Source organism: Rissa tridactyla, chromosome 2 (genome assembly GCF_028500815.1).
Source record: "Rissa tridactyla isolate bRisTri1 chromosome 2, bRisTri1.patW.cur.20221130, whole genome shotgun sequence".
Classification (NCBI taxonomy): domain Eukaryota; kingdom Metazoa; phylum Chordata; class Aves; order Charadriiformes; family Laridae; genus Rissa; species Rissa tridactyla.
The window spans coordinates 51,700,041-51,724,425 of record NC_071467.1 but is presented as its reverse complement, the minus strand read 5'-3'; the positions used below and the strand labels follow the sequence as shown (position 1 = coordinate 51,724,425).

At 47.8% G+C, this 24,385-nt stretch overlaps 1 protein-coding gene across 2 annotated transcripts in view; it reads left to right on the top strand.

The window, feature by feature from the left end:
* The first annotated feature begins 6,820 nt into the window (after positions 1–6,820).
* The window catches only part of CABLES1 (Cdk5 and Abl enzyme substrate 1), a 76,784-nt gene continuing 59,219 nt past the window's right edge, over positions 6,821–24,385 (top strand). Inside the window, exon 1 of one of the 2 annotated variants that reach the window (XM_054190756.1) lies at positions 6,821–7,738. In XM_054190756.1, the coding sequence (XP_054046731.1) occupies positions 7,200–7,738 (539 nt within the window). In that variant the 5' untranslated portion in view covers positions 6,821–7,199. The remainder of the gene's footprint in view (positions 7,739–24,385) is intronic. The other variant, XM_054190755.1, reaches the window with a different exon arrangement.

Here is a 24,385-nt window from a genome sequence, read left to right as displayed (position 1 = left end):
TGAAAACCTTAAAAAAGCTCTTTTTAGCAACCAGTCATTCTGTTCTACTGTAGTGAGAAGTTGCTTTTTATTTACGCTGCTGCTTAAGGAGATTTCCAGGCAGACAGGACATTTGCCCGTTCCTTGTTTCAATAAGGACTACTCCATTTTGATCCTCATGCCTATGTTAACTTATTATGATACTGCAAAAAGAAAATAATTCTGATTTCACAGAAGAAAACATCAGCAAGACAAGGTCAAACACAGACAGGGGTTGTTTTCTGTACAAGTCCCCACAGTTTTTGTTTTTCAAGGGAGGGAGGAGCTTTGTGGCCCTGTTCCCATTTAATCACTCCAGTAGGAGCCAGCAGCGAACGGCCACATTCCAGTTGCAGTTGTGACATGGCCACCTTCCTTGTTTTGTCTAGTTGTCCCGCAAACTCACTGAGGCATGGGAGAGCATTTTAGCAGCACCCAGAAAAACAGAGCTCCCGTTTTAGCGTGGGTCTCTAAGGGATCCAATAGCACAGACAGCGAACAAACGACAACAGCAATAAAAAAACCAACAAAACCAACTCAAAGCCAGCTGAAGTTGAACGAGGAACTTTAAAAATTCAAGCGTGCCAAAAAAAAAATAGTAAGGAGGAATTCAGGTTGGGTGTGCAAGCCCTCAGGCCCCCCCCATCGTGTGTACGTGTTTGCACCAGATAGCTGGGGACTGCATGTGCTCAGCCCGTTCCGCAAACACGTAAGGCTGAGGTTTGCTCCGTGAAGATCTATCCTCCCTGGCAGTTTTAGCTGCTAGGTAGGAATAAGTCCCCAGCTAGCATATGCGAACTATGATTCAAAGGCTTAAAATTGGACAGAGGTGGGTGGATTCTGACAGAAAGGGCACCCCCTCCTCCTTCCCTGGCCCCACCGCAGAGACAGAAGCCCACCTCCTGAATTCTTGTCTCGGTACAGGGATGCCGGGGTATTTCAAAGGGAAGGTCACAAGAATTTCTACTGTGGGTGAAGCAATGTGTTTTTCTTGGTCTTGCTCTTAGAGCTGGCATAACCATTTTGACCAAAGTTTTCCAAGAAATGTTTGGCCTGAGTTTGATCTAGCATGGATCTAGCAACGGAAAATGTTAGGTATTCTTAATAAACGGCTGTTGCCACCAGCCCCACCTAAAGGAACTGTAAGTTGGAGTAATGATACCGATTCCAGTTTTGATCACTTAACTGGACTGCCCTAATTTCTCAAAGAGACAAATGACTATCAAAGTGGCCCTACTGCCCACGTGGGTGCTACTAGCCTGCTGAAGAGCCGAGGAACCTTTCAAGGCAAACACAAACACCACGCACGCCGCACCTCTGACATCTAAAATAACTGGCAGGTTGGGTGCCCTGACCACCCACACCTCAGCTGATCCGCAGAGACACCGTTTCACCTTTGCTGAGGGCATCTGCTTCTGCACGTCCTGCCCCGCAGTCACCCACACCGCTCCAGCAACGATGCTCGGCGGTCACAAGTCTCTCTCACTTCCCCACTGCCATATACGAACTTGATTTTACATTAACTGGCTGATGTTGGCACCTACCCTGGAACGATGTAAGCAAACAAAGTTAGGTTCTTCATGAAGAGGCAAGTGCGGGCTCACGCACATTTAAGGAACGATGCTCTTCGAACAAGGTGACACTCACGTTAGTGTCAAGTTTTTTACGTTTCAATTAGCAAAGGCGGCCCTCAACAAGTAAAACACTCAGGATCCTGAAAAATCACCAACGGGAAGCAGAACTACTTAGCATTTCTGAGAATCAGGCTAAATTTACAACAGACTGAAGGTTAGGGCCTGGCACCAAAACAGGCCTTGCTATCCAGATGCAGTATTAGTCTTTTGTAAAGAATTTGTACTGTCTTTATCCAATTTCCATTCTTAACTATGGCTCTCAGTGAAATGTGCTCAAAATCCCTCTAAGTTTTTTTCCTGCCAGACAGTCCTTCTAAGCAGAAGGATTATTAAATTCATATTCCAAGCCTTTTTCCAATGTTACGACTGCTTTCCTCTTTTGAAGTGCAACTCTCTTCTGAAAAGGGACTCTGGGAATGAAAGAAAAAAAGCATTTATAAAGATTGCACATTTCTTGTTTCTCCAAAGTCTTGCACAGCAAGAGTGCTCGCAAGCTAGGGGGAATCTGCCCGACTGTTGGGATCTGATAGCGATGTCCATGACCACCAGTAATAACAATCTCTGTTCTCAACTACGGGAGCGGAGAAGCTCCAGAGCACATCTTTGCTGAGCTTTGCACGACAGCATCACCTGACTCATCCTGACAGTCAGAAAACAAGCCTGTCAAAATTACAAGAGACAATTGCACTTACTTTTTCTTCCCCTAGCTGCCTCGGTCCTGCAGCTCTAACAAGCATCAGTGGCAACAAGAAACTCGGTTTTGTCACTAAAGCAGACGAACACTGGGCTGAGGCCACTCAAGAACTGGCCTGGTGACTCACACTGGTGACTCAGGACCGGTTATTCCTGCAGTTAACCCTCAGTATAATACAAATCTTGCCTCTAACTCAAATTCCAGGTGGGGAAGATATTTTTAAGCTTGACTTGGCAAGCCGCTCAGGAGCCCAGCTTTTAGCTCTGTGGCCCTTCAGAACAGCTGTTCACGTCCTGCTGTCTGCACGCTTGCATTGCAGGAGGACTTCCCTCACACTGGTTAAAGTAAACCCAAGGCAACATGAGGCTTCCACACTTGGATCAACTTTCCTCTGAAGGCAGGTATGCGGAGGCACCATTTCTCCAATCTCACTTCTTGATCTGGACAGGCTGGAGAGTTGGGCAGAGAGGAACTTTATGAAATTCAACAAGGGCAAGTGTAGGGTGCTGCACCTGGGGAGGAATAACCCCATGCACCAGTACAGGTTGGGGGCTGACCTGCTGGAGAGCAGCTCAGCTGAAAGAGACCTGGGAGTCCTGGTGGACAACAGGATGACCATGAGCCAGCAATGTGCCCTTGTGGCCAAAAAGGCCAATGGCATCCTGGGGTGCATCAAGAAGAGTGTAGCCAGCAGGTCGAGGGAGGTCATCCTCCCCCTCTACTCTGCCTTGGTGAGGCTGCATCTGGAGTACTGTGTCCAGTTCTGGGCTCCCCAGTTCAAGAAGGACAGGGAACTGTTGGAGAGGGTGCAGCAAAGGGCTACCAAGATGATTAGGGGACTGGAACACCTCTCTTATGAGGAAAGGCTGAGGGACTTAGGTCTCTTCAGTCTGGAAGAAAGACGGCTGAGGGGGGATCTTATCAACACTTATAAATACTTAAAGGGTGGGTGTCAGGAGGATGGGGCCAGGCTCTTTTCAGTGGTGCCCAGTGACAGGACAAGAGGTAGTGGACACAAACTTGAACATAGGAATTTCCACCTAAACATGAGGAGGAACTTCTTTACTTGGAGGGTGGCAGAGCACTGGAACAGGCTTCCCAGAGCGGTGGTGGAGTCTCCATCTCTGGAGACATTCAAAACCCACCTGGACGCGTTCCTGTGCAACCTGCTCTGGGTGACCCTGCTCTGGCAGGGGGGTTGGACTAGATGATCTCCAGAGGTCCCTTCCAACCTCTACCATTCTGTGAGTCTGTGATTCTCAGAGCAGTAAATTGCTGAGCTTTCATTTTTTGTCCAAACTCCCTCCACCTTCTTCAGCCAGCCTCTCCCCTCACCTGTGTTAATGCCCCTCCCCACCCCCCCAAATTCTATGTTGTCTCCAAACACCCACAACTGATGAATCTCTCTTCCAGCTCTTGGTGCACTGGGTGAAAAAGCCACCATGCTCTACCACTCCTATTACCACTTGTCATCCAACCGCTTACATAAGGCTGTGACCTCTGAAAGAAAAACATTTGCTTGCACTTGGGTAGAGCTGGTTGGTTGGAAGAGAACTCGGAGAGGGAAATGATTGAAAAAACAGTCACAGAAGCGAGCTTCCAGAATATGTCTTTTTTGGTTTTCCTTTCAACTTTGCTATTTCCTCTAGTCAACCACTGCTTCCCCATCAAAGAAAAAAAAGTTTCAACTGGCAAAGTCAATTTGTTTAACATTTTCACATATCCTCCAGCAGACAGGACTACTATAGCACATGTAATCGTCTATAGTTTTGCTAAGTACAGATCAAAAGGACATAAGTAACTGGAAAAAGCCATTAGGTTGTGCACATTCATTTAAATTTGCTACTAAACGTATAAATAGATCCAGAGAACCTGGTATTTCTAACGTGCCAATTATCTCTGTACTGCGGTACCCCACTCGCTATCAAAAATAGCTTCACTTCAGACTGAAAAAGTCATGCTTTTCTTCTTGTCTGTGGCTTTCTCAAACAGGTTTATTCTCACGTGCAGTGGAAGGGATGTTTTAACCCACCTTCAACATGAGTTTTGGAAAAGGCAGTCTGTGCACACACAGTAGCCTCAGAGGCGGCTGTGCACAGTAGATCATGGGCATCAGTTTAGGTCCACTGAGGTAGTTCAGATGGTGAGCGCAGGCATGGACTTTGCAAAGGTTGTGCTGGGTGACAAGGTGAGCTCAGCTGAATGAGCCCTGCCAGGAAAGACTCCTTGTTGTGTTTTTTTGATAGAAGGAGGTTCAATAAGCTCAACCATTCACATGAGCGTTCCCGATCTCAGAGACAGTGTTGTAAAAGTCAGGTGCCAAAATGCATCTGGACACAAGTATGGACAATGGCAGGGGGGAAACGCTTTCCTCTGGGACAGCTGTGGAGGAGCTCTAGAGCAGAGGTCATGGCTCCATTAAAAATAATGCTTACCATAGAGAGTGATTTATCACATCACAAGAGTAATTTTGTGAAAGGAATGCACAATTCTGCACTCATAAAAATTGTCCCAGGTTAGACCAACCTCTGGAACCCCACCTGGTGTTTTGGTGGTGGTTCTCTTTCCCAGACCTATCCCTCGTGAGAAGCTGGATTTGGAAAATACTCTCCAGGACTCAGTTGCCATAGCAAGCTTTTGAGCTCCAGAGAAAAATACACGCTGTGGCTGCTTCCCCTCAGAAATGCAAGAGGAAAAAAAATAAAAATCCCAGTGTATATGTTAGTTACTCTGCTGTAACGTGGGAGGATGGAGTTTCATGACCTAGCTACCATTTAGTAGTAGTCTGTGGACCAGGGCTCAGCATTCAGGGAACATGGTGACCATCAGGCTACAGAACTGACACTTCCCTGTGGCCCAGGAGCCCTCCTCGAAACAGCCCTGAATTCTTTTAAAAGCTGTACTGTCTCAAAAGGAGCACGGAGTTGCCCATGGGAGCCGAGTGCATCGTTGCCCCAACATCAGACAGCCCGCTGGTTCCCATTGAAGAGACAGAGCTGACGGTCAGAAATGGTCGTTGCCTGCCCCATCAATGGAAGGTGGCAGCCCTGCAATTCCTCAGACCTCCTCCCTGAAACAGAAGTTTGAAGGACACTTTGCAACCACAGGGGTACAGAGCATCCTCCCAGCAGGTGGGAGATGCCAGACGGGCTCGTCTCTGGGGAGGTGAGTCTACCACTTAGGCCGATCCACTTCCCATCCAAATGATCCATCCCGGACGTGACACAGGGACAGAAACAGCAGTGCCCTCTCTTAGGAAAGACAAGCATCAGCTTAAACTTCAAGAGAGCAGTCTGAAATGAGAAAGCCCATCTCAAAATAGCACTCACCTCTCTAAGAAGGTGGGATCTGGGAAATATCCCTTTCATCCATCATTTCCCCTTACCTCACTCAGCGCTTCCTGCTCAGGATGCATCACTCTTATGGGAGCCCCCCCCAGGGACTTGGCCCCTGAAAGTTCGAGTTTTGCGGCACTCAGTGTCAGTAAAGGCCAAATTTTCAGAAATCAATCCAAGTCACAGAGCTCGATTCTAAAGTCACTGAATGCTCAAAAGGTCAATTTTGAGAGGAACGTAAACCTGGGTCCATAGCTTCCTCCAACAATAGAATTAGGCTGCCCCTCTCTGACCCAACAATCTTGGTTTTTTTTATCAGATTAGCAAACTTTTGATAAAATCGTAGGGGGCACTACAATATTTGTTACGGTTTGGCATGACTGTAAATCATCCACCAACTATAACTGGAATATAATACTAGTCATTGTAATGCTTTATGAAGAAGGCGCACGTCGCTATCTCGCAACAACCATATGTTCTGCTGTTTGTATGTATCTGTTATCCAACCCTTACATAAGCTGTTGATGAAATTATCATCGCAGGACAAGAACACTTGTAGCACGGTTGAGTTGATCGAAATAAAGTAATGAAGAAACGAAGGAGCTTTATACTGAGGTGGGACTGGCCGTGGGCCCTCCCCAGCTGCAGCTGCAGGAGGAGGGAGCCTGACTGAGCTGTAGCCAGCTGCACAACAGCCATCCCTTCGGAAAAAAGACAGGGAATGCACAAATTCTGGGGCTTGGGCTACGTACGAGAGGGCAAACTAAATACCTGCACTTTCTCTGGTGCAGGGGAAAGGGGGGTTTTGGGGAGGTGGTCGAGGGAAAGGCTGGGGAGGGAGTTGCTTTAGCAGTTCAGGGAACTCGTGAGATGTTAAACACACACACGAAAAGCATCGGGGCAGCCCCCGGGCCGCTTGCCACGGCGTAGCCCGGTGCGGCTCCAGCAGCCGCGGTGACGGTGGGGGGGGGGGGGGGGGGGGGGGACGGGGACAAGCGGGCAGCCCCACGAGGGTCCGGCGCTGCCGGTGCCAGGCTCCGAGGGCCATGTGGCGTGTACTACGGGCGCAGACTCCACCTTTCGCCCGCCCCCACGCATCCAGGAAGGGAAAAAGAGGAGGAGGAGGAGGAGGAGGAGGAGGGAAAGGGGTGAAAGGGGAAAAAAAAAAAAGAGAGAGCGAGAGGTTGAAAGGAGGGAGCTCGCCGAGACCCACCCTTCTCCCTCCTCCTCCTCCTCCTCCGGGCTGCTGGCCGGGCTTTTGTTTTCCTCCAGCTCCCCGTTTCCCACACGTGATTGCCGTGTTATTGCACAGGGCGCTCGGCGGCGCGGCTGCACCTATAAATACGGAGCGGGCGGGCGGCGGGGGCCCGGGGCAGCCGGGCGAAGAGAAGCCCCCCGCCACCCCCATGCACCCCGGTGGACCGACGGCACCCATGCCCCGCCGCCCGCCCGCCTAAGGGGGAGGCAGCCACAGGCAGCGCCCGGCCAGCGGGGAGGGGAGGGGGGAGCCGGCTGACAATGGCGGCGGCCGCCACCGCCGCCAGCCCCGGCAGTCCCGCCGCCGCCGGGCCCCTGCCGCCGCCGGAGCCCTGCCCCAGGAAGGGGCCGCAGTCGCCGCCGCCGGGGCCGCCGCAGCCGCCGCCGGCGCGCAGCGACCCCCGCCGCAGGCAGGCCGCGCTCTCCTTCCTCACCAGCATCTCCCTCGACGGGCGGCCCCCGCCGCCGGGCAACGACGGCCCCGCCGCCAGGCCCCGCCAGGCCCCGCCGCCTCCGCCGCCGCCGCGGCTGGGCAGCCCCCCGGCGGCGCCCGCCGAACCCCCCCGGGCCCCGGAGGAGGAGGAAGAGGAGGAGGAGGAGGACGCCTTCGCCGCGGTGCAGGTGCCGGCCGCCGCCTTCCTGGGCGCCGCGGCGGCGGGCAGCCGCGGCCGCCTCAACTCCTTCACGGCGGGGGTGCTGCCGGCGCCCTTCGGCCGCGCCAGCCCCCAGGGCCCCGCCGGCGGCAGCGGGGAGCTGGGGCAGCCCGGCCCCGCCGCCGCCTTCGAGCTGCAGCGGTCCCGGTAAGCCGCGGCGCGGGGATGATGATGATGATGATGATGGATGCGCGGGATGAGGGATGCGCGGGATGGGGCGGGCGGGCGGTGGGCTCGCCCCCCGGCAAGGGCGGGCACGGCAACCGTGGGGAGGCGGGGGGCAGCCGTGGGGAGCCGCGTTAGCCGCCGGGTGGGAGCGCCGGTGGTGCCGAGCCTCCCTCCCTCCCTCCCTCCGCGGGGCCGGGGCGGTCGGCGGCCGCCCGACCCAGGGGGAGCAGCGGCACGGCGGGGGTGTGGGATCCGCTCCGGTGCCCGTCGTTCTCGCCCCGAGTGGCTGAAAGTTTGGCTCCCTGCTCAGCAGTGCAGGCGTGCGGCTGCTGCGCCCTCACTGCCGCTGTCACCCCCTTTCTCATGGCTGGTGGCCGCTTCAGCCCGCCTTGCTGCCCTTCTTCTAGCCAGCGCTCAGCCAACTAATTCCTCTGGAGCCCACAAAGGGGAAGGAAATCTTTCCATCGATGCCCACGGATTACGGTCTATGCGTATGGTGCAAGCAGCGTCTCGCTACCTCCCTAAATAAGCTCTTTATCTACCAGCACTTCGTGCTCCTCTGGGTTGTTCGTTGCCGCCGGGTACTCTTTTGCCTTTTAACAAGCTCATCTCAAAAGAGTAACCTCACCTGCTTGAAAAGCGGAGACTTTTGGCTAAGAAGGCACAACCATGTCAAAATGTGCAAATGCGTGTGGATTAATTGCTCCACGGGTACAAAATTGTATTCCTTCACCTCTTCAACAACATATTCGGCTATCAAAGGCTGGGGGGGGCGGGGGGGAAGAGCCAGGGAAGAAGCCGGAGGAAATGACTGCGCTCCCCGAGCCCACATCAGTCGCCACTCCCACATTCCCCATTTGCCACACTCCCTTCTTGTTTCTCCCTTGGACAAATAGGTAGACTTTGAGTCACATGCTATTGCAAGGGTTTATAAGGGTAATTGAGCATAGATTGCTGTAGAAAAATCCCCTTCAAAACCAACCAGCTTGGAGAAATTGGAGGTATTCCAGGAGAAAGTTGTCTTAGCTGCGTGCCCCGCTGTCGGTTGTTTTCTTTTCTTCCATCTGGATTGTATTGGTGGCTTTTTTTGAGCCCCTTTTCAGGTGCTGTGCTAGGGAGCCCCACCTTCCCAGGTAAAATGCCTGCTGGTGGGTTACCACCCATCTTCTCCCAGTCATGTGTCTCTCAAAACATTTCCTGCAGTGACAGCTCGCTAATTGCGCCATGGATCACTGGCACAGCAACATGACACACACACCCTTGCGCGTTTTCCTCTGTGGCATGGTTCCGCACACTGCTGTCCGTGGCCTTGTGAGTTAGGAGTGACCTACAGACCATGACTTGGGAATTGCTTTTCTACTCTTGAACGTTTTACTCGTTGGTGATAACGCGCTTGGCAGTACCCTCTTAGTGTTCTAGAGACTTGACTTTCCAGTTAGTGAGTTTACTATTCCTGCAGGATTCCTATGTCATCTTTCTGGATTCCCAAGGATCCTTCTTGGTTTTCCTTGCTTGCACACTTTGATCCTGCTCTCAGTTCTGGGAAGGATGCTCAGATCTCGCCTGTATCATTTCTTCCCTCTGCCCATCATTGTTTCGCCTTGCCCCTGTTTGTCACTCTTACTTTTTCCTTCCACAACTGATTTTTTTTTTTTTCTTACATGAGAGCAGTGTGGAGTTTAAGAGGGAAAGGTAATTACTGTGTTATGTTAAGAACCTAAAAATCCAGCGTTGTGCAAGTTTGGCTGTGCTGCTAGTGTGCAAACGGGCTGAATGGATAGCCCAAGTCCATGGCAAGGGAAATCACCTCAAAAAACCTTCTCTGGGTGCTCCTCCAGTCCTGTAATGGTCCTTCTTTGTGCCGTATGTTTTCTTGTGGTGGAAGATGTAAGGGAAGTGCTGGTCTTCTCATGCTCTTTTGTTTTCTTGAGAGCTAGATTCAGCTGTGGCAGGGACCTAGCATAACTCCAGTGACAAGTGTGCGGCTCTCCATCGTAGCACATGCTTACGGCTGGTGCTCCGCTGGTGCTGGTGCAGGAGAGCTCTGGGTTCTGCCCCCAGCTTTGCTGACTGCTGTCACGCTGCACATGTGCAGCCCGGGGCAGAGTTTGGCCTGCCTTCAACAGATCTGTTTCTGTTCTGGAAAAAGCTCTGTATTTCTAAACATCTGGAATGGACAGCTGCAGACCACGAAGGTTGTATCGAGGGTTTCCTCCTCCATCTCAATGAAAAGACATGGTAGGGGCTCCGATTGCTGGGTTCGCTCTTCACTAAGAGCAGAAGATAAATTGCAGGCGCGCGCAGGGCTGGCACCAGCCCAGGGACGGAGGGTTGGGGCAGACCTTCTGCTGCTCCCTTCCTCTCGAAGGAGCCAAATGCCCAGCACACGGCCTGCCCTCCTCGGAGCGACGGGGTGGGAGTCGCAGCAACTGCCCAGAGACAGGCATCAGCTCACCTGAAGGAGGGTGGGGAGGAGCACAGAGGAAAATCAGAGAGTTGGTGGTGGTTGGTTTGGTTTTTTTTTTGTAGCTCGTGTATGCATGTGCTTTCTCTCGTCCCACCCTTCCGCTCGCCTTGCAGCGGGCTTCAAATTGGGTTTGATGCGCCGTTTGACAGACTAGTCCTCTGTGCTGAGACACGTAAGTTATGTTGTAACGTGAAACCATTTTCTATTACAGTATCAGGCAAGACTGGCTGCCTCATGTTTTTGTTTTTATTTAGTTTTCAGAAACCATTGTGAACATACAATCAGAGTTTCCTGGCGTTTTTGTTTGTGTTAGCAGTTTGGATAATTGTGTAGTAGTTTATATTTAACAAGGTTATCATTAATGTGGTTTGAGTTTGTGCTCTTTGTGTATTCACGAGAAACAAGCAATATAAAAAAAGAACGTGGAGCTTCTAGCTGTTCAGAGGCTAGTATGTAATTACATGTAAATGGAAAAAACCCGCTTGTCCAGAAGTCGGCTTGTTGATGCCAAAGGCTCCTGTCTAGCGCAGAAGGAGTTTGTTTTAGTTTTGCGGTGAATGGGTGGCTGAGGACATGAGGCTGCTGGAAACTAGGGCCGGGTTCTGCCAGGTTTTCCTTCATGTCGAATTATAATTCATTTTACTAGCTTCATCTTAAATAAGCGAGGAGCTCTGTGGAACAAGATTTCAGCAACACGGCTTTAAAATCATTTCAGGTCCTGTAGATTAGATGATGGTCCCAGGTACTTGGTTTTGTGTATACCTAGAATTCTTGTTCTTGTAGTTTTCTTTGGGAAAAATACTGCTGTTTCCATGTGGGAAGTTTCCTTTTCTACATAAGGCCTTTTCCAGTGGGCCGGGTGGTTAGAAACAAGCGCATTCTTTTTTGTGTTGTTGGTTTTGTGGTGGTTTTTTTTTGCTAAGGAAGCAAATCAGTGATTGGATTTGGAGTTTAAACATCGCTTACAGTTGTATTTGGCTGTGTCAGGCTTGAGGCAGATGGGCAGGAGAATTCCTTCTGGGAGCAGCTGGTGCTGGGAAGGAAGCAGAGAGGAGTATCTGCTGAATAATCGCGGCGGGGGGGGAGGTCCACTGGAAAGGCCATTGAAGTTATTGTGGTCCAAATAGATTTATCTTCAGAATTTATTGACCTACAGAACAAATCTCATTTCCTGAGTAATTCTAAAATTAATTTATGATTAGTAAAGCTTGTGAAGATTCAGTTTGTTTCTCCCCATTAGAAAATACAGAACCATGTATGGCCTCGCTATTCGTCATCTGGAGAGATGCAGTGAAGTGGGATGCTGGAATGGTTGACTTGCCTGGCTTTTGTAGGGCTTGCGAAGTGCGATGGGTTGTTAGTACTGGAGGAAGCCTCCAGGATGTTGCTGAGGAGCTGAATCCCACCGTTTAGTTTCATGGTGGAGGGCTGCGAGGTCAGACCCTGGTCCTCCATGGCCTTGGGTGGGCAGGCAGTGCAGGCTCAGCCCACCACAGAAGATGCCTCCAAACACGCTGGAGACAAAAGAAGAGTCTCTCAGAAACAAGTGTTTTACAGGCAGAGTCCTGAAAGAGGTGCAAAACAAAGAGCTGGGGGCACTGTCCACCCTGCAGGGTCATCCCAGCATCAGGAGCGGCCTTGTGAGCCACTGGAAGCACATCAGGCCTTTTGTGTGTGGTGGAGCCTTTGCTATTCACTGAACCTAAAGCCTTTCAGGCAGCCGGAGTTTCAGAATGATGTATACAAGAATAGCGTGAAAACACCAATTTAATGGTCTGAGAAGTGAATGGGAAGTACACACGCTGAACTAAGTCTTTTCATAGGTATGTGACCTTGTATACCACTTATGGTTGCTCTCTCTACAGAAGGGGATGCTTATTGACTTCACCTGTCACTTCAGGAGGCTAAAATGGCATTCCTGTGCTCCCCTGAAGAGGTGATGTTCAACAGCAGGGGTAAGACTCAGGTAATAAGGGCAGTTTCACTAATTGCACCAGCGTCCTGCTGCATCTCTTGGGGCAGGTCCTCATGGCCCATCTTCAGTGCTGCAGGCCCTGCCTAAGTCTTTGACACTGGTCCCAAGGGCTGGCCCCCCAAGAAAGGGCCTGAAGTCCCCATGCACACAGCTTTCAGGCTCCTCCAGAAGTCCCGTGAAGGACACTGAGTGTACCCATGGCCTTTAGCATGAGGACACTGAGAGGCTGGGTGCTCACGGTCACTTTGAGCTGTGCAGGAGCAGTCACTGACTGCCAGTAGGCTTTCTCAGCTGTGCATGGTCCAAGCACGGCCAGCCCCACATCACACTGGCTGTCATCCATCACTGTTGGTCTCTGCCAGCTTTGTTGCTTGTTCAGGGCACAGACTTGCGCCTCCCTCTGTTGCTTCTGTTGAAACTTGTGGAACTGTGGTCATCTTCGAGATGTTAGTTGAAGTTGAGCGGTGGTTCAGAAGTCACTGCAATGCGACGATGCACAGACAGATGGGCAGCATAGATGCATCAGCCTTGTTCCTTTAATACACAAAACTTTTAAGAATAAATCCCACAGAAGTTTGCTCTGCCATATTTTGGGCTCTTACTATACTACTTAGCAAGCATCTCTTGCAGTTATCTGCAAGGTTAATATTCATCAGACAAGGAAAAAACCCCTTTGCTGTCAGTTCTGAAGATGAGCTGGGACAGAATGTAGCTTTCATGACTATGAGGGAATTAATGAGACAGCTTCACAGAAGGACAGACGCTGAGAGGGAGCTGCCTCTGCCGAAACCTTGGGACTCGGCAGGTTTCGAAGTGAGACAGCCTTAGAGCCGAACGGGTGAGAGGGCCCTGCCTGGGTGGGTTCTCATTAATGCCTGTGAGAAAACCTGAGCTGGTAACATGTGAGGAGTCATGTTTGTGTTGGCTGCCTTCACTGGCCACCATTCAAAGCTTTGCAGGTCCAGCTCCACCTCGGGAAGTCCCATGGTCACACCGTGCAGGTGCCTAGCCGGTATGCGGTGACCCCTCCTTAGCTGTCAGGAGGTCGGAGGAGCGAGACGTTTCAGCAAGTTTGCTTATGTGGTCAGTGCATTTCTATTACTCGATCTTTCTTTTCACCCTTTTCTTTACCAACAAAGCTCCTGTGCAGGCAGCCAGACTGGCCCTTTTCCTTAGGAGCCTGCTACACAGTACAATACTGCAAGCAGCTTGAAATGATGAAGATCGGTAGCAACCATGTGAGTTACCAGCCCTCCAGACCATCACAAAAACATAGTTTGATGGTAGATAGATAGGATAATGACAGATCATCATTTGATGACAGCTTTTAGATAGGAAATATGCTTTAATGTGTAGTTATTATGACTTTGAGAACTCTGCTGGTGGAGGATATGGCTTAGCTTGGAATAGTTCAAAACAGCTAAAACACAAATATGAGATTCTCAGGTGTGCTCTCTGGAAGGAAAAAACCCAACCCTCTAGTAATTCTGTGGCTCCCTCGTTTCAAAGAAGCGAATACCAGGTGGGTTGTCCAGAGGCTCTGTAGAGTGTCAAGTGTGATTGGAGGTAAAGGCAAGAAGCAGAACCAAATCCCTATTTTTTTTTTTTTTTTTTTTTTCAAATTCCACCCCCTCCCCCCCAATTTCAGCTGTTCATAGTCTCTCAGGCAAGATCTCCACTACACAAACATAAAGGCTCATCTTCATAATTTAACCTGAAAATGCTGAAGTTTGGGTTTGTATCTTGGGACCTCTGTACATTAAAACTTCGGTAAACACCAAATTATCCCACAATAAACATGGGAAATCAGATTCTACTTGAGCCAGGCAAATATCCACAAAATTCACCTCTGGATATGCACTAATACCTCCGAGGATGTAATCAGTCCTTTCTGACAAATACTGTCTTCTACACCCAGAATTGCTATTGATGGCTGTGGGGCTGCCACCAGATACCAGGCTCAGCAACGCGGTGGGTGCAGCGAGGCACAGAGATGGCTCTTTTCGTTACCCAACTGAGAAACCCCTTGCTGCTTTGCTGCAAGAAGTATTATTCCTAGAAAATGGAAATGACATAATTTGGCATATGGAGAGCATCTCTCTGCCGGCCTGCAGTTTGCAAATAACGCACTTGAGAAATTTACGGAATGGTATTTGATTTCATAAGAAGGGCTTAGCACAAGTTTTATTTGCTGCAAGGGTAAGGTAAAGAGCTTGGCAAATCAGTTAGGAGAAGAAATTTCACTGGTGGTTGGAGAAAACCCGATGTGTCAGTGGGAAACTTTTAGGACTCTCAGGGTTTGCTTTTCAGGCTGCAATATGCAGATTTAGAGGAGTACGTATTTAAGGAATTGTGAGGTTCCTTTACAAGGGCTACCGTGTTATGTTTGTAGCAACTGCTTTCCTGTCATGAATGCTAAATGTATTTTCTGTTCTTGTGATGTATTTCAAAGTCAACACTGCTCTTAGCAGCTACATTTCAGAGTTTTTGCCTAAGGAAGGTTTTCCATTGTGGAAAATTTAGAAGTGAATGAGAAGTGAAGCAAAGGCTACCTTCATTTCTAGAAGAAGTATTTTTTTTTTAAAAGAGCCTTTCACCCTATATGTGAGTATGAAGGACAAGCACATGTTCTTAGCAAGCAGTTGTTACAGATTAGGCAACTGTGTGAAATTGAAGTTTGGGGAAAAAAAGATTCACTCACCACAACTGAAATGTGTTTACCCCTGCTTGTCTTGGATGGCAGAGGAAGGTATGTCCTTTCTGACCCAGGATCCTGCAAAGCTTGAACTGTACATTAACAGATGTATAAAATTACTCAGTTAAATCGAGCACCACTGTATAAAGTTATGCTAGTAAGTAAATCTTAGCAGTAGCAGGGATTTTACTATATAGTATTGGTGTGATTAAAAAATAGAAAGCTAGATAACTTATAATAATTTTTCAGACAACAATGGACTGCATTTTGGTGCTTCTACAGATAAGCATATTACAAAGGTAAATATGATTTAAGTTTTCAAATCTACATGCTGTCAAAGCAAATCAGACATAGGCACATCAGTTTATAGGTAAAGGCATTCAAAAGAAGCATAAATTTTCCTGCAAAGAAAAAAAAAATCCCCTGATTTTGTGTAACAGGAAAAATCTGTAAGGTGACTTTATGCTGACTTCTTTCTGCACTGGAGACTGAGCTGCAGCTGGAACTGAGCCGCATGGAACGAACAGGGATGAAGCTCTTCAGCTTGCTCATCCCTTTCTCTGGGCTTCACGTAGGACGTTGAACACCAAGAAATCAGTAGTGCCAGTTGGTTTGCAGACTCCTTGCAGGTCACTGGTTTGGGGTTTTTTTCAGCTATCTGCGTGCCATCTGCTGTGGGTGGCCTCGCCCATGGCCGTACAGGGCATATCTGCACATATTTTTTGTGTAGACACAAGGGACAGAGAAGTAATAGTGGGATGCAGTGGTGGTGCCAGTGCAGCCTCAGCAGGTACCAACCACTAGGCGCTGTTGCTGTCCTTGGCGTGGAGCTTGTGCCTTCTGCAGCGTGGGAAGGCTGGTGAGGGGTCTCTCTCTGTCCTCTCCCCTCCGTGGGGCATCGTTTCCTTTCCCATTTCAGGATGGAGAAAGACCCACTGCAGGTACAGGGTCGCCAACTCACAGTAAGGAAAGTGGATGGGGAAACGTGTGGCAGGCTCCGGCATTCACAGCATCGTTGTTTCTGGTGGGTCTGCCATGGGGGCAAGTGCTGAGAGAGGTCCCAGCCCTCCAACACAGTGGGATCACACGGAGATTCATATCCCAGAAGGGAAGAGGAGGAGGTGAGACACCCCAAGCTAGGCTGTCTCCCTGTCCAACAGGAGGTGTACGTGCTGGCACAGTGGCATGGATTTTAATTTCATCGCGATGAAAGGATCAGATGCTATTACCATTGGTTTTTACAGAGATAACTCACAGCCCTGGAGCAGCCTGGTCGGCTGGGGCGGCTAGCAGAGGAGCAGATTATAACCCCATGGTGGTAGTGTGCCCTTTGAAGGGTGCAAGCAGCACGGCTCCACCAGCCTACTTCAGAGGGAGATCTGCTGGATTTTAGTTTCCTGGTGCTGGAGGAGGGGAGAGCAGAGCCTCACTGCTGCAAAGACCTAGGATGCCTTCGTCACTCAGGGAGGACCATTGTGTCAGCTGAAGGGATGTCTGGTTTCATCCAATACCCCCAGCACACGTAGGGTTGGAGAAAGGGGAACCAGGAGATGAATGTCACCTAAGGCCCTTTGCCTTCAAGCCTGCTTGGATCACATACATAACATTCGTGTGTACACAAATATGGTCCATACCTACAGTTCGAGAAGCTCTCGTTACTCCTTGTTCACGCTGGCACGGGCTAGGAACCTGCGCTCCCCACACTGCTGTACTCAGCCTGTCTGAAGGATGTGACATAAAGCAGAAGCTAGATGTCAGCTATGGTCTGAAATGTGTCTTGAAAACATTTTTGGTTTTTTTAACTCACCAACTTTGTTCCTTGTGTTTTGTCTGTCATACCCCTCTACAAACAAACCCTTTATTTTCCTGTTGCTTCTGCACTTGAATTAGTACCTACAGATCCAGCAGAAAAGGGGATTAATTTCCTCCTCTTTTGGTCGAGGTTGCAATCAGCTACACCCAGGCAAATGTGCGGTGACAGAAAGATTGCCCACGTGTCCGTGGGGTGCGGTGGACTTGCACAGCAGGGACTGAAGTCCTTGTTAGGTGACAGGGAGCTACATGAAAATGAAGACTCCCATTTTGATACCTTGGATGTGGGCAGAGTTGAGCAGGCTTGGTAAGTTAGGAGCAAACTTTGTAGTTCTGCAGATTTACTTAAGTGAATGATATCGTTTCCGACTGTAAAATACGGAGTGTTTTTTGGGTAATAGGAAGAGAGGAAAACCAGCTTTCAGATGCTGTTTCAGATGCAAAGTATGGTTTAATCGGTTGGGTAGGTGAGTCGCACAGGTGCTGCAGAGGGTATGTGAAAAGGCATGGAAAGCTCACTGTCTGCTATTAGTAGTCTTGGAAGCGTGGTCTTTAAATCACAAAGGCGTCATTACGTTTTCTAGCATGGAGTTCACATAACCTCCCGTCTTTAACCCATTGTGTATCTTAGGAACCCTTTTAATTTTATGAGGCTGTTTTCTTTAATTAAAGCAAAACTGTGTTTGATTTTTAATTGGTGGTGTTTACTGTTTCGTAGGATGCCATCTTATAGCATAACCTAATCTAGAAGAAGTGGCAGCTGAGAGGTGCTTGCTTAAAAAGGCAGAATTATTTACAGCAGAACACAAAGTGCCACTGTCAAGTACCTCCATCATGACCTTTGAGATTTATTTGTAAAATCTGTATTTTTCCCCGTGCATGACTCGCCTCAAGATAAAATGCTTTTCTGTTTTAGAAGCCACTCCAGGTACTGCAGAACTCACGAGCAGCCTCATAGATAGCAAGTGTCTGCACACATTTGTTTTAAGGAACAGACTTTGTTGTCCAAGGTTTTTTGCTTCTGTTTGTTTTAAAGAGATTATTATAAATATTGGTTTCTTGTTTGTCCATTAGTTTCCTTATTGATGTGAGGCTGTTCAAGTCAATGAGAGAGCTAGGGTGTAACAGGGAGCAGAGTTTGAGCAAATGCAAATCGTATGAATTTGCCAGAAACCCTTAAAAAGGCACTTCCCAGACGGTAGTTTCTGTTGCTGTCCTCGTGCAGGTTGAATGGGTGATGTGAACAGAAATGTGTATTTTCTTGCAGTGAGTTTGTGAGCTCGCAAGCTTCCTTCTCCTGGAAGGATGTAACCTTGCAGCAGGAGCGAGGATTTTTTTTTTTTTTTTTTTTTTTGTGGTACCGATGCTGTGCTCAGGGCTGTAGAAAATGCCGTTGCTCCTCCATATCCCTTAGGAGCTGAGCCCCAAGCCCACGAGCTGCTCTGTGCAGGAGGGCACCGCACAAGGCTGTGGGTTGTAACTGGGATTCGCTCCCCTGGGGAGGATGGGGTGGGAGCGAAGAGGCTGGAGCCAAAAAGCCCTCCTGAGCCACTCTGTGCTTGCAGAGGTCGAGGCATCCGAAAACGAACGGCCTCTGAATTAATTGCAGGGTTGCTCAGGTACAAATGAGAACAGGATGAGGCCTGTCTTTTCTATTTTAGGCACGGAGGTAATATTTCCAACCTGTCAAGCAATTGCATATCTCGAATATCTTACTGGATGAATGAATGTGATATTGATGGTTTAGTGTGGCACAGTCTTTCATGTAACTGGCAGTTGTCTTGCAATTGTTGCAGTTCTCACTTTTGTGCGATCTCCAGGAATATTTCAACGTGGCTTTGTCTGAGGTTTTTGTGTGTGTGTGCCATTTACGTATGTTAAAGGAAACGCAGCTTTTGAGAGGCTCTTGACCCTCACATCCACTTTCCCAAGATGTGGGGTTCTGGTAATGAAGACTCGACTTCACTTCTCCAGTGTTTGTTATGAATTAGATGTCTGTCTTGTGTTATTCCAGCTAAAGAAAACAGAGCAGTCAAGCAATTCAAGCTGGGTTTTTTGAAGGAGCCTCTGAACCATGAATTTTGAGGAACTCTCTGAGCTCCTTTGAAAATCTCACTTTGAAAAGACAGCGTGTGCTTTTCCTGTGTGTGTTTTCACAAATTTTGCTTACCACACTGTCCAGACATGCTCCCATTTGTATACTTGTCCTCCCTGGCATTTTTGGGGGAGCGGTTGGCGTTGTTGCAGACTGTAGTAGGGGTTCTGCCTTTATTGAAGTCAGCAGCACAACTCTGATTTAATCAGCGGGTCAGAGAGCTTGCTGTGTGCTGACACATTAATGGAAGTGGACAAAAATTCTCATTATAAAATGTGAAAAGTGGCTTTGGGGGCCACAACACTACTAATCCTTTGCATCTTAGCCCATGGACGGAAGTGGGCCATAAGAAGCAGAAAATTGAGGTGCAGGTGGTGCTTTTCTAACACAATGGGACTGTAGTTTTCTGATTGCTCTTCAAGCTGTTGTTTCCACAAGCTCCAAACGAGAGCAAAATTGGCATAAAAAGACATCTCAAAGGCTTGGTCAGCTCCTCACGTGATGTGCCTGTGCCATTCTGTGGGGCGACAGTCAGTCCCACCAGGCTGCACTCTTGTTTTGTACAAGCTGTTTAAACATCCAGCGCTCTGAAGCAAAGCGAAACAAGAGCCACTGACACTACAAATCATTTAAACCTGGAGCCTTTGCGAGGGAATTGGGCCTTCTCCATCCAGAAGGGCCATGTCTGTGTCAACAAGCAGCATGGCCCAGCAGGAGCAGGTCGGTAGAGCCAGGAGCTTGGTGCTGAGGACCAGATGTCCACGCTACGGACATACAGACCAGGTCTATCCCAGACCTGTGGACCGGACACCCAGCAGTAGTTGGAGGACAAGTGCTGTGTTCCTGCAGTGTGTCACCTGGCTTCCCAACATCAGAGGGAGCATGTCATAAGCAGGCATGGTTGGGAGACTCGCATCAGAAGTGTGCTTCTGAGCCAAAGTCAAACAGGGTGGAGGTAGAGATGGAGTCTCAGTTCCCTGTTTGAGGACAAAGGGATTCATATTGAGCTAATTTAAACTTCTCACACCCTTTCTTCGCCTGGGTTAATACACTTTTTGTTTGACCCTGTGAATTCAGATGCTTTTCCCCTGGTCATTTCCATTGGAAATTATTGACTTCCCTCTTTTCACTGGGGGTTTTAAACAGATTTTATAGGGAAAACTTTTTTTTTTTGCTTGTTGAATCAGCGCACTGGGCATCTGTTTTCTTTTTACTGGTCAGTTGTGGTCTTTCTAAATCTTTGTTTCGTAATGTGGTAAATTCTGTGAAAATGGATTTTTTTTTCTTTTTTTTTTTTATTACGGTTATTCACATTAACAGACATCTTTCCCGTCTGTTTAGTGGAAAAGGTGAAACAGGAAACCCAAAATTTCAAAATTCTGTATCACATGTTGGTGGCAGTTTGTGAGCTTGATTAACAGAGAGGTCTAATGACATACCCAGCACGGTTTTACCCTTGCCCCATGCTGTTTTTAGACACGAACATGCAGCGTCTGAGGAAGTAGTGGTTTCTGTTTGTGAGGTCTGGGGAGGAGGGTTCGGTTGTTTAATTGAAAGAAAGAAAGAAAAAACCCAACACTTCTATACAAAGTTTAGCTAATTTCACTTTTAGTGGAAGTAATAAGGCAAAATTTCGCCTGTGACTTCTATGTAAGTAGCTACCAAAAGAGCCTTTGTGTTGGGTCCCACCCGAGATTTGCAAGGGGGAACCACGCCAGGGTTTCGCACAGAGGTGGTGGGTTGAGCTCCTCCTCCGGCCCCACAGCTCCTCACATCCACCTCTGTGCTTCTCCCCTTGCCCAGCCAGCTGCAGGCAGCGTTTGGCAAGTCCATCTATGCACCTATCTGCCCCGACCCATCCAAGCACAAGGCCATTTCCCTCTCCCCTCTGCATTAGACAGACTCATTACTGTTCAAGTCTGAGGAGGCAAAGGATGACAGAAGCAAAACAATGCAGGTTTTGTATAATTTGGCTTTTTTTTGCTGTTGCGGGGGCCATGCGCCTTGTATAGTGGCATTTAATGTCAAACTTTCTCCTCTGCAGAGACCTGCGGGGAGGAGGGAAGATGCTGCGGGTGCTCGGGCGGTCAGAGAGACAGCAGCAGAAGTGTGGTTTTGGGTTTTTTGCTGTATGGATTCTCTGTAAGGTACTACTGCTTCTAGGGGAAAAATAAAGGCATATAAATCTCCCGTTTTCCAAATACCAGTTAGCAGATCCTGCCCGAGAGAGGAAATCTTCCCAGTTCTCCTTGTAGCTCTGTCACAAGTAACTGCCTGCCGCTGTTAGCGCTTGCATCTCCCATTTGACTTGTTGAACACGTACAGATGGTTTCCCGCTGACGGGATTGAGGATTCGAGCAAGTTTGAGCATCGGCTGCAAAAAACCCTTGGTGCGTTCCCTACCCCATGGCTTCCTTACACCTTCTTGCTCCAGAAGGCTTTGCCGGGACACACGGATTCCTTGGCCATCCCTTCTCTTGGTGACACTGTTCTTGCAGCCTGTTGGAGCATGGGGGGTGGCTGGAGCCATCACTGTGAAGGCTTTAGATGTGCTTCACTTCAAACAATAGCTGTATGTCCACATTATATTTGTCTTTATTAGTACAAGCAAGGATGTTTATTCTGTATTAATAGCTGTATTTATTCTTTGTGAGGTGCAGGGATAAGTTTTTCCAGTTGCTAAAACACAGGGTTTTTTCCAGTCTGCAGCGATTCTATTCCCAAATTTGCTTTTCAGTTTTGGTTTTTTTTTTCCTTAAAAACCTTCAAAGCATGGTATGCTTGTTGTGGTTAGGTGCAAAATTAGTTCAGATATAAAAAAAACCCCAAAAACAAGGGAAGGAATTGGGAAGGGGAAATACTCAGTCCTAGGCCCTCTTTCTCTGTACCCCTTCTGGCTAATGTAAATACAGAGACATTTTAATATGCAAGGAAGTTCAAAAGGATGCTAAACAGTTTGTCTTCATGCATTGTAGTATTGTCGTCAGGATACTATTTCCTGGGTATTGTCATTTGGATACTGTTTTCTGTGTACTACGAACATACCCAGATGCTACTTTTATATATCATTTAAAATCTTTAAGTTACCAAAAATATGCTACAGAAGTGTATGCTTCCTGAGCTCCTACTTAAAGCCAAAAGAAAGAGATGTGTATTTACAGATAATAAAATGTATTGTTTTGGGGAGGAATATTGTTTCTTTAACTGCCTGTCTGATATCTTCCTTGGAAAATTAAGTGGTTTTAGTAGCAGCTTTGTGGTCTATACCCTGTTTGCTTAATATCTGTCATAAAATGATGTAACTGCTACTGGCACAGGTAAAACTTGAGCTTGCGTTCACCTCCCTGGTAGGGTATTGTAAACGGGAAGCTGTTGTGTATACATAATCCCATTAGGCAATATTGTTGTTCAAAATCCTCTTTTTTTTCTCTTTCCCCTCTCACAACAAAGCTCCTAGGTCTGCGGTGAAGTGTTTTGTGACACATTTTTGAATGGGCCTTTTGCCCTGCTTTCAGTTCTTTAATGCAAGAAGCTTTACCAGGAAACAAGAATCTCTTTCTTCTCTGTCCGTGTTTATTCAGCTTGGGGCTGTGATGCTGAATATGCAGACAGACACACAAGTCAGATGATCTAAGATGTGTGATATATTTATAAGGTTAGACTTCTCACATGAAAATTTAAAATCTGTATCAGAGTTGTTACATCTGCATTTCTTGCCTTCTAAATATGTCTTAATTACTGTTTTAAAACATAGGTTTTTGTGTGTTTTCACACCCCCCAAGGCTGCTCTAAAGTAAATATTCTCTTGCGTTGTATTTAATCGCATCTTTTGAGAGAGCCGATTAGTTTGAATCGAGTATTTCTAAATTAGCTTTTGTCATTGGAAAAGGGCTGTATAAAAATAGAGGCTGATCCCGCAAACACTTGGGGACACATTCAGGCTTGCTCTCCCAGGTAACTTGGCCGCCTTCGGCTTGTAAATTCATTGCCTAACACAGTCAAAATGAGCAGTTTTGTAGTTTCATTTTAGCACGAGCCCCATCATCCGAGGCTTCCGCAGAAGTGCATCATTAGTCATGCAGTTAGGACCTTTGTTTAGAGTATTGACCTGCATGAGGTTTTGCAGGACTGGATCAAATTATCGGTATTAGTGACTTTTTTTCCAGTTATTAGTCTGATATATTTTAAAATCTTGGAGAGAATGAGCTTTCAGTGGTCATCTTTGAGATGTTTCTGTAAATTAATGCATGTATTTAGTTCTTGTAATGTTAAAAGCTGAATGTAACTTAGAGCAACCTGGGAGAGTACTGGGCACTGAGGCTTTTTTCAAGGCATTTCACCCTTTATATTCTCCGTTACATGCTTAGTCTTTAAAGGAGATGTGATGAGCTGCTGTCAGAATTTTTTCCAGCTGGTTTTCTCTTTTTTGTTGTGTATCTGATGTTGCTTATAGAGCAAGGACTTCTTTGGCTGGAGGCACCTTTAGGTGATTTGGGGCGATTAAAGGGATTACTGGCCCCAGAGCCGAGGCTGGCCAAAGCAAATGGGCTCACAAGTCCAACATTTTATTCCACAACCCAAAGTATCACCTTAAACTGAATTAGCTGCTGATTTAAGCTAACACACAGGTCTGGCTCTGCTCTTTTACAACCCCACATTTAGGTTTTTCGGCTTTCAGAAATACATAGCTTTTTAGATTGAATGGAGTGGGAGAGCCATATCCACTGCATCTGTTTTCAGAGACTCCAATTTCTTTTCTTTTCTTCCTGCATATGCAAGTGCCTTCAGCAGAACTCAGTGATCATGTTTGAAAGGTAGCATATGCATGCACGTCACACTCCTGGCTTGGGGAAACGGAGGAGCAAATAACAGATAGTGAGACACAGCTTAGCGGTTCTTAAGTTTTTTAGTAGCTGTTTTCAAGATTTTTAGCATGTTTTTTTCACGAGGGTTGGAAGCACTAGCAACATTTCTAAATCACATGATCTGATAAAGGATCCCATGTCTCCTCTCCATCTTTGTTGCAGAGGAACTTACTCCAATATCGCCAACTTCAAAGTTTTGCAATGCATGATAGAGACTTTTTAAAGTTCCTGGACTACTGGCATGAGGTGGAGATGCTCAGCCTAATCTCCTTGTATTCTGTCTTTTTGACAAAGTTACTAACTTTCAAGATCAAAAAAAAGCTTTAAAAAAATGCAGCCTTAAAGACTTACATACCAGAAGGCAAAAATAAGACTCTTTAAGGATTCACAGAAATTCATAAATTTTTAATTTGTTTTAGCTTTGTATTTGTTGTTTAAACAGATAATACAGAGTCACAGGTCTCTCGTGCCTTCTGCTTTCGGAGAATCAGTAATGCGTACTGGAGGCACCATGTGCACATGTGGAGTCCTTGCATATCTTTTTTCAGGGAGATAGGGCTCCCTTAAAAATGCCAAATACCACCATGGAAGCAGTAACAACCATCCCCATCACGACGTTGCTTTTAGGGTCTGCCTTGGAACTGCAGGTCATGGAAAGATGCAACTTCTGAGGCAGATGTGGGTACAGCGCAGATGGCACCTCGGTACCCAGGTGTC